Raw genomic sequence first — 16,144 nt, 5'->3', positions numbered from 1 at the left:
AAAAAAAGGGCTAGACTGCCTACCCCAAAATTCCAGTCTATTGATGTTATACCACATTACATGCTTGCTTTATCATGTAGTGGCTGCTCATTAAAAACGGCAGTGCCATTATGGCACCCGTCCCCTGACCTCCCACCCACCAGAATTGGCTCCTCTGTGGTCTTCCCAGCACATTCACACGCATACCTAGCCTCCGACATACATCATAAACTCACTCCCTCACTCATTCACACAATACAGACGCATACACAGATCATAAACACACATCACAAATGTATTACAATACACACCCTTGCATACACAGATCATAAACACACATCACAAATGTATTTTTTTCTCTTGACTGCACCAAGCTGCTTGGGATCCAATCCTTCTGTCTTCGCCAGCTGACTCCCATGCACGCTCCGGGCTTCACTATGCAAACAGGCTGTTCTGCTCAGTGGGTCTTAACAGAAAGTAATGTTCTGGTTGAAGTGTGGCGCTCCAGAGCGCCGTTCTGGGAGTGTCGCGCTGCAACTAGTGCGTTACTTTGAAGTTGGAGCACATGCACTATGACATTGTAAAGAAGTCCGATCAAAACGATCTGACTTCTTTCCAAAGTCACAGTGCATGCACGCTGACTTCAGAAAGTGCAGGGTCGTTTTAGGGGGCGCTGGCTGTGGTGCGCCCTTTTTCTTGCGCCCCTGTAAAGCTGCACCACTCGATCGCCCCTTAAGACGGCCCTGCCCCTAAGAATTGGAATTCTTTACCCATTTCGATTCAGTAGTTAGGCACTTTCTTCCTTTCAGAATGATCTTCAAAATTATCTTCTTTCTTTGAATCAATAATCATTGTTATTTCTACAAATTGTATTGCACTGTTCTCATTCATGGCGCTTTGGTGTGTAAAGCACTATATAAATTATTAAATACAATTATTTAAAGTGTGTCTTAGTGTAATATTGTAATAGTGTTTTTTTATAACTCAACTGTGTGGGTATTTTCCTAATAATTTCTGCTAAGTCTTAACTGTAGTACACAACAGAGTGCCGCCTTCCTCCTTAGTTCAGCCTTGTTCGACATGCAACCGTTTCCAAAAATATGACACACCTCACGTCCTTGTGCTTCTTCAGGGCACTAGTCATTTAGTCAAACTTACCTTTTTTCCTATAACCACAAACTTCTATTCTCTTTGCCCCATCATAAGCTATGACCAACTATCAAACATCTGTATACTAGACCAAAGTAATTGAAAGTCACTTACGTATAATGATTTGTAACCTTTTTCGGTTCTTCCCCTCTCCTCTTTTTCTTTCAATACAGATTATGTCTGTGTGCTGGACGTGGACCTCCTGGAGCTGGTAATCACTACATGGAAAGGAAGTGACCCTGGGAAACTGGTAAGTTGTGTTCCTTGACTGCATGTTAGTAGAATGTACTTGAATGCAGACATAGCCTGAATCTAAGAAGCAGCAAGATTAAAACCAAACTTCTAACCCTTATGTGACCCAGCTTTTTCAAACTAGTAGGACATTTGCGCGGTATAAATATCCTTGAACATTAACATTTAGAACTGAGTGATTTTCAAATTGAGGCTACTTCTCCAAGGGCACATATATGCTATACATTAGAAGGTATCCCTACATATTTTCCCCAACAAAAATATCGCCGTTATATGGTCGTCTGGAACGGCCATAGGTGATATTTTTGGGGGGGATCATTTTGGGGGGTTTTCGGAGCGGGGAATAATGCAGGGGTTGCGGGGGTGTCCCCCACAAGTTCCATGCCTTAATATCGCCGCAAAAATATGGTGATATTTTTGTATGGCGATATTTTTGCCGGGATGTTAACCCATGGAACCCATTAGAATACGTATTTTATCATAATTTAGGTCCCAATGAATCTCTGAGGGAGGAGAAAAACACGTGTTGGCCTATTCAAATGAATTGCTTTGAACACTAATTCTATTAGAAATTCTATCATTGGTTTTGAGTGCATATATGATTAAAATGTCTTTGTACTTTAATGTCTGAATCATGTGATGCTAGTTTGTGTATGAATGCAAAGCTATTGATTACTGTGTTTTGTGCAAACGTTATGTACAACATTTTTATCAAGATGAAGATCTTTTAAATAAATTAGGGAGATGGTCATGTCAAACATCTTAATTTTGCTTTAAATGTTGGTGACCAATGGTGTGTTATTTATCTGAGAACAAAATACTTTATAATTGGTGTCAAAACCATACTGCTACATTTGGTGACGTGGCCAACCGTGGAGAGAAATTAATAAAAATGTAGGTGACCCCCCCCCCCCCCCTCAGCAGATTGGCTGGTAGTCGTCTGCAGTACAACGGAGCAACATTTTACGTGTATTGCACTTATGATACGGTGCATTGATGTTGGAGAGGTTTTTCCACAGCCCTCTGGTGTGAGGTGTGGAGAGACCTATGTTGAGTGGAAGGACAAGGTAGTCACAAAGTTAGACCAAAACACTCTCTATGATAACATAATAGAGGAGCAGCCTTCACTTTTAGGAAGGTGTGGACTGATACTAAAGCACAATCGGAAGGAGAAAACATGGTTACCCTCACACTCTGTCCACATAACCTCAAATTAAAATGACCTGGTTGGAATTCCTGTCCAGAATAACCACAGTTGGGAACCTAATCCTAGTGAAAACTCCTAAGAGAGACATGTTCCCACTGGAGCAGAATAGTGGTCACAGGCATATTGTCTGCATCCAGTGAGATTAACCGATTCCTTGTCGAATTAGGGTGATCTTGGGGACCTCCAATGTTAATGTACAGCCCCCATCACTGGCAGCATCCCTTCCTCTGGGGTACCACCAACCCTGTCTAAGATCCCACCCTCCTGGTATATCTTGTGGCTTCCAGAGTTCTCAGTTGTGATAGTTGTTAAGATGGATTTCTATGCTCTGACCTGGTGGGCAGAGGTTTAGGAGGCCACCCTAGTTTAGTGGAACAGGGGAACCTTCTGGACAAGCCAGACCGATCACAGTATCTTGGCAGGCGGTCAACACGAAGTCTCTGGAGGGGTAAGAGTAATTGGAAGCCCACAATAAGCGCACACAGTAAAATTCCACAGAATATGCTTAGACAAGTGTATACAGAAAATACATTTTTGATGTTTGTTAATCTGCTTAGAATCACATGCTGTGCATAGTCCGACATCCAGTTGTCACTGCGGAGTATTGCATTTTGTTTTTCGTAGTCGAAAAGGGGACGTCGACAAGGCGTGTCTGTAACACTATCCCTATAGTGACGTGCAGTGTACCCACAATCCCTCACGCGTCGAGGTCCCTCAGATTGTTTTTTTCCGGCCAGATATTGGTCGCCTTTACGCAGAGCTCCTCGAGAGACATTGCAAATATTCACTCAACAATTTGGTCGTTATTTAGAAATACTCATTCGACCTTTGGTCGTTATTTAACATTACGTTCCTCCTTCGACGAAGCTGTTCCCCCCCGACAAGATCTTCGACGGTTGTGCCTTCGACAGAGGAGACCCTTCGGCGTCGCCGAACACGTGGCCTGGCCTCGCCGGCCTCAAACAGTAGGGAGAGTGGGGTCGTGGGACATTTCTTGCTATCTCTTTAAGAATGCCTTTCTCTTTCCCCACCTTTTCCTTCGGGGTTGTTATCACGTCTGTCCGTTCCCTCAGCTATGGAGAGGACACCCTTTAGGTTTTGCCCGTGCTGCAAGGGCAAATTCACCTGGAAAGACTAGCACAAACGGTGCAACCGTTGCTTGCCCCTCGACCACAAGGAAGACGGTTATGCGGCCTGTAAGCTTCTTAAGACCAAGACTTTAAAGGACCGCACGGTCAAGAGGTGGGCTGCCTACGCCATGTCTAGGTCCGATTCCTTACCCGCCGCCGAAAGTGGAGAGGAAAGTGATAACCCGACCTCCGCATCGGAGGTTGTACACCCCTCTAGGGAGCGGTCACGCTCCTCGTCATCTGTCCCCGGCCCGAAAAGCTTGGCTCACGCCCTGCTTATGGGGATGAACACCCGGGCGACATAGACGCACACAAGCACTCACATAAGCACATGGCCCACGGCTCGAAGACAGCATTAGCGCCAACGGAAACGCAGGTCCTACCGGCAGCCTCCACGGACCGTAAGGGTCCCAAGCCCCCCTCGCAACTGCAGAAGCGACCAGCGACTGGGCTACCCCCAGATAAGGGCACTATCACCGAACCGCCAGATGATGTGCCCCGCCAGTGAGCGCCCATCGGCGTAGAGGATGTGACACCTGTAACGTTGAGGCCAGAGGAACCCTCGAGAGACCATTTAGTCGTCGAGAGCCTGGCGCATATTGTTTCCAACGATAGCCAGAGACGGACGGCGAAAGAGACACCGTATACCGCTCACAAGGCCAGGGAAACGCCGAAAGGGACGGAAGGAAGGCAGGAACCGCCCCCTCCATCAAAAGGGACTCCTAGCCTACTAGAAGGCTTTTCAGAAGGCGATGGGAGCTTATCCTCGACGTTATGGGATAGGTCAAAGCGTTTACAGGCCAAAAGCCTTCCCTTTTCCCCCCCAGACCGCTCTGGGCTACCACAAAGGACATTAGACTCCAATTTTGCATGGACAAAATGGAGAATTTTATATCTACCCAATACCTGCCCACACCCAAAAGACCAAGAGAGGGGCCTCGGGAGGATCCTAGGGCTAAATACCCTAGACTGTTTAACCCCCCACAGGGGGACGTAGAGTTGTATGACCTCACTGAAGAGGACTCCCACTTTCATGAAGATGAGGAGTTCTTATGTAACGAACAAGAACAAAACATAGACCAAGAAGGTTTAGAGGATGACCCAGACATGGGTGATGGGGGTTTTGAAGAAGACCCAGAAGAAGGTGCTTCACAGCCATGGCAGTCCCCATCAGCGTCTACAGACCCTGACACTCTAAACCTGCCCCCCCCCCCCCAAAGACTCACCAATCAGGAATACGTCACCTATAGACGATCAACCTACCTTTAATGCACTACTACGTAAAGCAGCAGTGCATTTTCGAAATCGAGACTGGGGAAATTTCTCCTGACATAGACTTCGTTGAAAGGATTATCAAGGAAAACCCCCCTGTCAGTCAAACCATTCCCCTCTTGCCTCAGTAAAGAGACAAATCATTCCTTCGCTATCTACACCCGCATTGGTCAGAGGGGTCAACCCAAGGATAGAAACATTTTTTAGTCCTTCTCCATCGGACCCGTTATACATCAGGGGCCACTCAGTGCCGGACTCCCTAGTAGTAACTAATACAAGAAAAAGGGTAGGGGTCCCGCTATCAACCAGCGAGGCACCTCCAGATAAAGAAGGTAAAAACCTGTATGCCCTAGGTAAAAGGATTACAGCCTCGGCAGCCTTTTCCACTAGGATTGCTAACAACTCCTCCTTAATGGCTAGTTATGCAGGTGCCCAATGGAGCAAACTACGCAAAGACATTGAGGAGGTACCTGAACCCCTAAAAGCCCAGCTTCTGGCCACGGTTACCGTGGGAACCTTAGTCAACCAGAGCATCATTAAGAATACTCTAGATGCTGCAGAAACATCTGGCAGTTCCCTAGTCCAAGGAATCCTACTCAAACGTCATGTCTGGCTACGTAATTCGGGGTTTAAACCCGAAACACAAGCATCTCCTATTAACAAACCAATAGAGGATGCCAACCTCTTTGGGAAGGCAGTGGATGACGCGCTAGAGACTGCAAAAAATGAATTTGACACCATTAAGACCCTAGATCAGATTTCAAGGCCTCCCAACAAGCGAGGTTATGGAAACAGACGCTTTTTTTTTCGAGGCCAACGCCAACAACATCATCAGCAACAGCAGCAGTACTCTGCAGGCAACTGGTCCTCGAATCAAGGGACCAGTGGACAATACACCCAGAGAGGACAGCACTGTGGCAAGGGAAGAGGTCGGGGTTCCACCCCTAGAGGTTCCCAAGCCACCAACACCAAATGTCCCAAAGATTCGGCTCACCTCCCATGCATCACCGGTCAGGGGCCGGCTAACATCCTTTCTTCCAGCATGGTTGGGAATAACATCAGACCGCTGGGTACTATCAACCATAGCCCGCGGCTACTGTATAGAATTCAACCGCTCCCCGACGTACAGACCCCCAAGGGGACGACGCCTGACACCAGAACACCTCGCCATCCTTCTTCAAGAAGTGGACCAGCTACTAGAAAAAGGAGCTATAGAGGTTGTGCCTCTATCACAGGTAACGGAAGGTATTTATTCAGTGTACTTCCTTGTACCCAAAAAGGATTTAACCATGCGGCCTGTACTAGATCTGCGCCCAGCGAACAAATTTGTAAAACCTCAAAAATTTCGTATGGTGACATTACAGGAAGTAATCCCCTTGTTATCGCAAGGGGATTACAAGACAACACTGGACATGAAAGATGCATACTTTCATATTTTAATGTTGCCAGCACACAGAAAATACCTCAGGTTCATGATAGATGGCAAACACTACCAGTTCAGAGTGCTACCCTTCGGCATAGCGTCAGCGCCGAGGGTATTCATGAAAGTACTGGCAGTGGCAGCGGCCCACCTGTGCAGATTGTCCATCCCAGTATACCCTTACCTCGACGATTGGCTCATAACAGGGGATTCTTACGAGACATGCTTCTCAAACACCCAAAAGACTGTAGACCTTTTGTTCCAACTGGGCTTATCCATCAACGAGAAGAAGTCCAGCCTAGAGCCCAGCCAAATCAAACAATTCGTAGAGGCTCTAATTCGAACAAAGGATGGCCTCGTCTTCCCCTCCAACGAGAGGGTCCAAAATATGCTGTTTCAGATCCCTCAATATGTGGCCGATCGAGAGGTGACGGTGTGCAAAGCAATGCGTTTGCTGGGAATGATGGCGTCATGTATATATTTGGTACCTCACGCGAGACAATGCATGCGTCCAATGCAAGAGTGGCTCAACAGCCAGTGGTTGTCATGATCTCTGCTTCCAAAAGGTCAGGACTTACCCAACTCCCTTAGAAGCAGACCCATAACCCAGGCTCCGAGTGCCAATCAGTCCCAATTGGGACCTTTTAAACCCTGTCCTGGCGCCAGTGGCACCAGGCTCATAAATATGCCCAGGCCCAGCGCTGGAAGCGCCGGGCTCATAATGCTTGGGTGGACTTACCTGCAGCAGACCATGCTGCTTACTTACCTGCCAGTTGAGCCTCTGATCCTCTTCTGTTTGGGACTACTTTTCCTGTTGGGTGAGGCAGGAGCCACTCCCTAGGTTCAGAACACTGGAACTCTTCTGGAAAGCAGGAACTCTTTTTCTTCTAGGCGAGGCTGTGGAAGGAGACATCTAAGCACTACAGGAGGCTATTTAAACCACACCCGATGGATGAATCTTGCTTTGCGTTATTCTGCATCCTCTGCAGCAGAACGCTCATCGTGTCTTCTGCATCTGATCCTGGGCCTAAGGGAAAAAGGCTTACCATCCTGAATCCAGTCTTCAGCAACACCTATAAAGACAAGAAAGAACAGGTTAACACTACGGTCTTCAGTGACAGCGCATCTCTTACCTGGTCCATTGGCTGTCACCAACGCCTTGCGCTGCATTCCGGCATCTGAAAGACAAAGGCTTACCTACTCTTTGCATGCTCCGGAGGTCTTCGCACTGCATTCCGGCATCTGAAAGACAAAAGCTTACCAACTCTTCGCACGCTCCGGAGGCCTTCGGCGCTGCATCCCGCATCTGAAAGACAAAAGAAGGTGCGTTTAAAGACATTGGGTAACTTTAATACTCACGTGCCATTACTCCTTCCCACGCCGAACCCAGTGGGTATTCCGGCACCCTTCAGCAGCTCCGAACTTGTACCTGCCAGATAAAAGGACAGTTAGTGCACATCGTGAAGCAGGCAACAAGCGCTTACTTACGTGCTTCCAGGCGCTTCTATTCCTCACACGGGTTCCATCCTCAACTCACTTCGGCCCGTCATCCGCCATCGCCGGAACCCTGCAAAACAAGAGACATCATTACAAAAGACTTTTAAAGACATTTGAAAAGCTCGGAACTTACCGTTCGTGCAGTAAACGACGGACAGCAGTCCTCTGAAGTCAAGAGGCCTGCACCCTTATCCAGTGAAGAAACTGGTTACGGCACCCTGCCCCGAGGCAGATGGAGAGCACGGCGTTCACTTACCTAAGGTGAGAGCGTTAACCTTTGGGGTTCTACAGGAGAAGAGAAAGGGAAGAAGAGAGAGACACCCAATAACCCAGTTCATTAATCCCATATTTTCTATCTGCAGACATCTTACTCTTCGAGTCAGACATACAGTGCACAGAGGTCCAGCCCAAAGAGCCAACCGTGTGTTACACATCACCTTTGAAGATACGGTATTCGCCCAGTCAAGACCGGCGCCTCTGCGGGAATCATGTGAGCGTTACAGTGGTGTCAGGCCAGCGGATAATGGGACGATCTAGTGGTGGTCTTGCAGGCCTTGGTTCTCTCGCTACGGTGGTGATCGAAGGAAAACCTTGTCATAGGGAAACCATTCGCCACCCCCGCAGTGGAGGCCACTCTAACATCCACAGACGCATCCCTCACAGGATGGGGAACTCACCTATCCCATCAGACTGCACACGCAGTTTGGACTCCGAGCGTAGCATCCAAACACATAAACTTGCTGGAACTGTTAGCGGTCTTCAAAGCACTGAAGGCTTTTCAGGCACACCTGCAAGGGAAGACAGTGTTGGTCCTCACAGACAGCACCACAGCTATGTACTATCTGAACAAGCAAGGGGGCTCTCACTCTCCAGGATTGTCCAAGCTGTACCAGAACATCTGGAAGTGGGCTCTCAAACACATGTTCCTGTTGTCACAACATGTACCAGGGGAACTCAATCTGCTAGCAGACGAACTCAGCAGAGACTTCCCTCTACCCGCAGAATACGAATGGGGGTTACAAGAAGACATTGTCTTCAACGTCTTCACACAATGGGGATTCCCAGAAATAGATCTGTTCGCAACTCTGGAGAACTCCCAATGCCAAAATTACGCCTCCAGGTACCCCTAGAACCAATTCATGGGGAACGGTCTATCGATACCATGGTCAGGGAAATTTGTTTACACTCCCCCCCCCCCCCAACTCCCCTTCTCAACAGGATAGTGCACAAAATGCACCAGGAACCAGTCACCATGATACTAGTGGCCCCTATGTGGGCCCGGCAACCATGGTTAGCTCACCTGATGGAGATGTCTGTCTCCACCGGTGAAACTACCCTGCCCGTACAACATGCTGTCACAGGACAAGGGCAAGACACTACACCCATGCCCACAGGCCATGAACTTAGCAGCATGGCTCCTGAGATCATACAATTTGGTAATTTACAACTCCTGCAGAGATGCATGGACATTCTCAAGGAAGCTAGAAAGCCTAACACTCATCACTGTTACTCTAGCAAGTGGAAAAGATTTGTCATATGGTGTAGAAATAAGAGCATCAACCCGGTTGACTGCTCTCCCACACAAATTGTTCTCTACCTGACTCACCTACTAGACTCAGGATTAGTGTTTAATTCTATTAAGGTTCATTTGGCTGCACTTTCCGCATACACCACTTCTCAATTTAGTGTAGTGGTTGAAAGTCCCAGTTATTAAGGCCTTCGTGGAAGGAGTTAAAAGAATACACCCTCCCATAGCTAACCCAGCTCCCAGATGGGACCTAAATGTGGTACTAACCAGGCTCATGGGCTCACCCTTTGAACCCATGCTCAAAGCAATGCTTAAGGACCTCACCCTTAAAACTGCTTTTCTAATAGCTATCAACTCCATCAGGAGAGTAAGTGAACAACAAGCGCTATCTATTCTAGACCCCTTTGTAACAGTTCACAAAGATAAGGTGGTTCTACGCACACACCCTAGGTTTGCACCTAAATTCATTTCTAATTTCCATGTGAACCAATCTATAGAACTACCAATGTTCTTTCAAAACCCTTCAAACTTGGAAGAAAAAAGCCTGCATACACTGGATGTGCACAGGGCTGTTATGTTTTATATGGAAAGAACTAGACCACTGAGAAAGACTAATCAGTTCTTTGTCTCGGTGGCAGCAGGAAGAGAGGGAGATGCAGTTTCAAAATCCACTATATCTAGATGGATCGTACAATGCATCACCCTCTTTTACACTCTTGCTAAGAGAGAACTACCCTTCAAGCCAAGAGCACGCTCTACTCGAGGCACTGGTGCTTCCATAGCATTAATTGCAAATGTCCCTCTTGAGTCCATTTGCAAAGCGGCAACCTGGAGTTCTGTACACACCTGTAGAAAACACTACTGTCTAGATGCCCGCTCTAGATCTGATTCACAGGTGGGACAAGCAGTATTAAGACACCTTTTCTCAACTATTCCTTCTCACAACCCACCTCCAACTCTGGGTACTGCTCGCTAGTCTATGCACAGCATGTGATTCTAAGCAGATTAACAAACATCAGAAGACAACGCATTACTTACCGTAAAAGCATTTCTGATGGTTGTACCTGCTTAGATTCACATGCGCCCACCCTTCCTCCCCGCTCGGATGGAAGGAACATAGACATCCTTTTATCTCTCTTTTCTGTCCTCACTCACGTCTATAAGGCTCCCTCAGGGCAGACAAAATACAAACAGAGGGGCCTCGACGCGTGAGGGATTGTGGGTACACTGCACGTCACTATAGGGATAGTGTTAGACACACCTTGTCGACGTCCCCTTTTCGACTACGAAAAACAAAATGCAATACTCCGCAGTGACCACTGGATATCCTACTATGTATAGCATGTGAATCTAAGCAGATACAACCATCAAATGCTTTTACGGTAAGTAATGCATTGTCATACTTTCATTATAGGCCTTAATAATTAAATAACCACAGTAATATAAAACAGTTACCACACACGCCTTTCACTATTTAACATGTATACAGTTATGTTTCGCCTAATGCAGTAAAGAGGAAACACAGCCACAACCTGCAACAGTAGAGTAGGTTAACACAAATATAGCATTAGGCAGTTCTTCAGAGTCAATCCCTAACTTAACCAATCCAGCCCTACAAAGTGGGGAGCCTTATGCTCAAAATTACAGTAGTGCGTTCAAAACACACAGTTGTGAGTAATTAGAGACAGTGGGTCCTCTTCAGTGAGCTGTTGCAGTTCAACAAGGGGCTTGAGGTGAAGAAAAACAGTGTCCTACTATTCGAGGTGGGGCTACCCTTTCAGACGGAGCCACTTTTGAGTTTCGGTACTAGCTAGCGAGCGCAGGCTAGCCCAGCTAAGGTGACTATGAACTAAGAACTATGGCTGCGCCAGGGGCCATCGGTAAGTGATGCAAGTACTCACCGACCCTCGACACATTCCGGGACAAACTTTGCCAGTCTAGGATAGGTTCAACCCATGCAGTGCACGTCGCTCCGGCTCTAAGTGGCTGCGGTATTGGACGATCATCCGTGGAGGGACAGTAGCCTTTTCCCAGCTCTCATTGAAGAAAAGAAGACAGTTCCCATGCAGCACGTCTCAGGGCACAGGGGGGGGGGGGGGGAGGCAGACAAGGCTCCTACAACGACCGTTGCGACAGCAGGGTGTGAGAAACTTGAGGGTATTCTCCCAGGTACACTGCAAGAATCCCTTATTCAGGTTGCCAGGGAAGGGCTGGCGCACTCACATCCCAACCTTGGGGGTTAGCGAGCGAGGGAGGATCACCTGGGCAGGGGGAGCCCGTGGTTACGCTCGGGGGAATACCCCAGGTGGGATGCGGCACCAACATGGGGAAGAAGATGAGGAGGACGAAGTTCCTGAAGTTTCTATAGGCTATTCCCACTCATCCTCCCTTCCACCCAATGAATCTCCCTACCGAAAGGAAAATCCAACCACCTCTCTATATTTTCCAAACCTATTAGAAAAAGGAGAAGACAGGTAAAAACAAGAAAGAAAACCTCGGGAGTACAAGCAGGGAAATTAAGATGTATTCCTTCACCACAATATACCTGTCCCCTTTATCCTGACAAGGATTTGTATGATTTTCCTATGATTTCTATACCAAACTACAACTCCCATAATCCCTGCTTTCATTATTGAAATCAACCAGTGTTCAATCATTTTGCAATACCACCTTCTAACAGATTTAATTTTTACCCTGAGCCAGGAAACTACCTTTTCCAAAATCCGCGCCACTTCAACCCAAACCCAGTTTTATTGGAAAACTATATCGCCCAGAATCTGCATTTCCCTGTTGACCACCCAAGTACTCCCCTTTCACAACAACACAACTATTTACTTGTTCAGACAGCAAGGTATATAATTGTCCTAAAAATCCAGGAAAACATTAACACTCTCACAATCCTTCCAATCTCACTGTTAAGGAAAGGAAGGACAGAACATGGGAGCTTTACCTTTTGTGACTTGCCATGGCACTTCCCCACTAACAAGAGTCAGGCACGTCAGGCTAACCAAGCACAGAACCCACACCTCAAGATTGTTAACTCTCCTCACCTGGATAAAAGGCAGAGCTCAGAGGCACAATTTGAGCATGGCAAGGAGAGCGGCAGAAGAAGATTCCCCTTGGAACAGTGGCGACCCTGGCAGCAGAGCAGTACAGGCCAGCTGGTGAAAGAAAGGCTGTGGTGCTACCACTGCAAAACAAAGGCCGTAGCAAAAATGAAAGGCAACTCCTCTGTAACGCACAAGGCTAAATCGACGCCTCTTTTCGGGTGGAACCAAGCAAGTTGAAGGAGAACAAGCAGCGCAGTGTTGGAAGCCCTGACTTCAAAAGGGAACGAAGTTGATAAACTGTACCCTACACTACCGGTGAGTGAATTGTGATGCGAAAGACCAGCTAGCGCTAAGGAGTAGAAGATACAGTAGCATTTGAAGACTGCTCGTGTCCCATTGGAAACCGCGAGAGAAAACCTGAAACATTGTTGCCAATTGTGAACCCGACTGGGGGATTGTGAAAAGTGGGAAGCAAAGTGAATAGCGTAGTGGTCCGGTAACCGATTGTTACCTTGTCAAAAGACTCTGAAGGTTCAACTGTGCAAGTGTGAACCCAACTGAGGGATTAGAAACTACAAGTATCCAGAGGCCTTAGGAGAGGCCGGCGTAAGATGTCAAAGTGGTCCTATGAGGGTAAAACCAAACCCCTCGTACAGTCGAAAGTCTTTGACAATTTGTGTATTGCTGAACTGTGAACGTGGCTGAGGGAAATTTTGAGAGCGATCATGAAACTAAGGTGAAGGGAACCCCAACGTTTGTAATATTTGAACCCGACTGGTTCAAAAGGTTTGCCTGCTTAAGTGTGCCGCACTGCCAACAAGCTCTGCCTGCCCCCGTGCAATTAAAGTGGGGAATGGAGTTACCATTACCTCGTCCAGTTAGCTTGACACTTCTTTTTGAGAGAGACTATTTCTTTTGCATTTCCCATTGAAAACCTTAACACTCTTATTTTCTTTGAGAACACTATCCTGTTGTGTTGAAAGCTTACATATCCCTTGTCACTTTTGTATTAGATTGAGGGCAGGAAATAGGTTTATTTAGTTTAGGCCTTTTTGATTCAACTAGGACTGCCTTTTCTTTGTGTTTGATGGTCGAGACTACTCCCATCTTAGCAGTAGGGCAAGATAGGAGTTCTACAACCCTTTTGAAACTATTGAATACAGACCCTTGAACTTAAACCACTTGTGTTGTATTCTTACTTTTGATAACTATGCCATCCTCACAAGGGTGACACAGGGACCGCAAATGCTTGCGGTTTGCGGCGTGGAATTCTCTTTTAAATCGCGACCCAGAGAACCTAGAACTATGAAATTTGGCAGGAGATGGCCCAGGACCACAAGCTGGCGATTCCTTAAGTCTCGAGTGTCAGCTCAGGAAGGCGGTGCCCCTATGCGATACCCCGGGTTTGAGCTGGTCATTTAGCTGGATGGCCCAGGAACACTTCCGATGAGGCTCTTTGGGAGGGTAAACAGGAGGTGCCGAGTAGTTGTTCCCACTACTCCAAAGGGTTGAAGCGCCCTTGCAGGCCTTCAGTGATCTATGCAAAAACAGGGGACTAACAGCACAACAGCAGGCTCAGGATGCCAAACCTTCCAGCATGTCTCTGGTGGTTCCACAGGTCTGCTTTAGCGTTTCAGGATACTTGACTCCTTCTGTAGTTCGGAGTGAACTTCAGGTGATAGACATGGAATGGATGCAAAGCCCCTTCTCTTATCCAAGATCTGCTCTCTTGCATGCATGCCAGACGTGGACCAATGAAGCGCTTTCCGGTGATGTCCTCAGAGGTCAAGGGTCGTGAGGCGAGGTGTGGGACACTTTTTTGAGGCGAATGGTGAGCCACTTATTTTTGGGTGACCGGGCCTCTTTCTTGTCCCAGTCTGACCCGGCTGGCGACGGTTTTGAGACAAATGCGGTAAACTGTGATATGGTTAATTAAAAAGAGATGTAAATATACTATAAAAGTAAACTACTGCCACCAGTTCATCCGAGGCGCACTTGTACAATCACCAAAAAATTCTTAGAGGGTGTCTAGGGCCATAAAACAAAAGGACCCCTATGCACGGAACTGTAAGGTACTTGGCACATAGATAAATAGTTACCAAGAAATGGCAACATAGTCAAAGACTAAGGGAAACATAGTTTCCCAGTACTGACAATCTGAAGGAGGTGTCAGTTTCACCATAATAGATGAGCAAAAGGGCAGAGGATTGCACCTGAAGGCTGTGCACCACTGAAAAATGTCAGGTTAGGGCAAAACGTTTTGGGGGTCCATAAATGGAGGGAAAATTGCACCAAAGGGAAATCTTTCCTAACAATAGGACCTGCTAGTGCAGACTCTTGGGAATGGGGCACTCTGGCCTTTACAGAATTCTGCCTGATCTCCCCCTCCCTTTGCATGCAACTGGCACAGCTCAGGCAGGTCCATCAGGTAACGCACTACAGCGTACTTGGTAGTCTTGCACTACACTCTCACACAACTAGTTTGTCTGGGTGCAACTGTTTAGTGAAAGTCAGAACTTGTATTCGGTTTAGGGCTTCTTCCAACCTCTCTGCTACAGGAGCACAGCCTTATGAGCAGGTGAGTGCAGCTATGCCAAACTGGCGGTATAAAGAGGTGCAATGTTTAAGCCAAAAATCTCATTTCCTACCAAGACCATAGCAGGGAAATTGTCCTGGTCAGAGCCCTATAGTCTCTCAAACTTGGGTCTCCTATCTGGAGACCATGATGGCCGTCATCGTTTCTCATGCACCCATCTGCATTTTTGAAGGCACCGTAGGTATGGGTACCCTATTAAAAAATCCCAGTAATGATGGTTCCACTATTCCCTTACTGGCGCCAGTGTTTCTCAGTGCAGTTGCATGCAGTGCATTACAGATGTCCTTTTACATTTACAAAGACATTGGGCCTCATTGCGGGACTCCATGGGGATGCGGACCATGAAAACACTGGTTCCGTCTCTAACAGAGCCGGTGTTTCCATGTCTGCCTGCAGGCGGGCGGTGTTAAACCCACCAGGTCAGACCTGGTGGGAGTGACACCTCCCGCCTGCAGGACTCCTAATCAGCCAGTGCGGAAAGAACGGTGGTGGTGGTTTTACCACCACCGTTCTTTCCGGACCGTCAGGGTCATAATGAGGCTCATTGTATTTGTTTTTTGTATTTGACTTTTATTATATGTATAAAGCGCTTTCACCAAAGCGCTGCACAAACAAATGCGGGACAAAATACATGTGTGCAGCGTGGCTTTGAAGCTGAGAGTAGGAATTAGTTAGCAGAATGAAGAGACCTGGAGGGGAATGTAGTGACAGTAGAGAAGAAAGATAGGGTGGGGCAAGACCATTTGTGCTTTTGTACACACGATGGTGAGAAAATTAGACAATATGGTTGTCAAAAGTCAGCCAAGAAAGTGAACAATAGCGAAGAGTGAAACGGGTGCGAGGAGCGAGCAAACAGAGTACGGAAAGCAGAAATGAAAATAGAACGCAGGTGAGCAAGGCGGTAGGGAAGACCGATGAGAAGAGAGGAGCGGTAATCAAGCAGAGAGAAAAAGAAATTAAATGTTTAGTTGCATGAAAGGTTTAGTAGAGATGAACCAGGTGGATGTTGCAGAGCTGGAATAGACAAGACTTGGCAATAGCAGCGATATGAGGGGCAAAGGAAA

General features: G+C 47.2%; 1 protein-coding gene across 1 annotated transcript in view; it reads left to right on the top strand.

Annotated features, from left to right (window-relative positions):
- Positions 1-16,144, top strand: part of ATG2A (autophagy related 2A) — a 2,105,371-nt gene that overhangs the window by 1,511,488 nt on the left and 577,739 nt on the right. The window contains exon 27 of the mRNA XM_069644746.1: positions 1,302-1,378. Coding sequence (XP_069500847.1) covers positions 1,302-1,378 — 77 coding nt within the window. The remainder of the gene's footprint in view (positions 1-1,301; positions 1,379-16,144) is intronic.

The sequence above is a fragment of the Ambystoma mexicanum genome, chromosome 2p (assembly GCF_040938575.1).
Source record: "Ambystoma mexicanum isolate Mex_15411 chromosome 2p, UKY_AmexF1_1, whole genome shotgun sequence".
NCBI lineage: Eukaryota > Metazoa > Chordata > Amphibia > Caudata > Ambystomatidae > Ambystoma > Ambystoma mexicanum.
The sequence above is the reverse complement of the archived record's forward strand: the minus strand, read 5'-3'. Positions and strand labels throughout refer to the sequence as shown.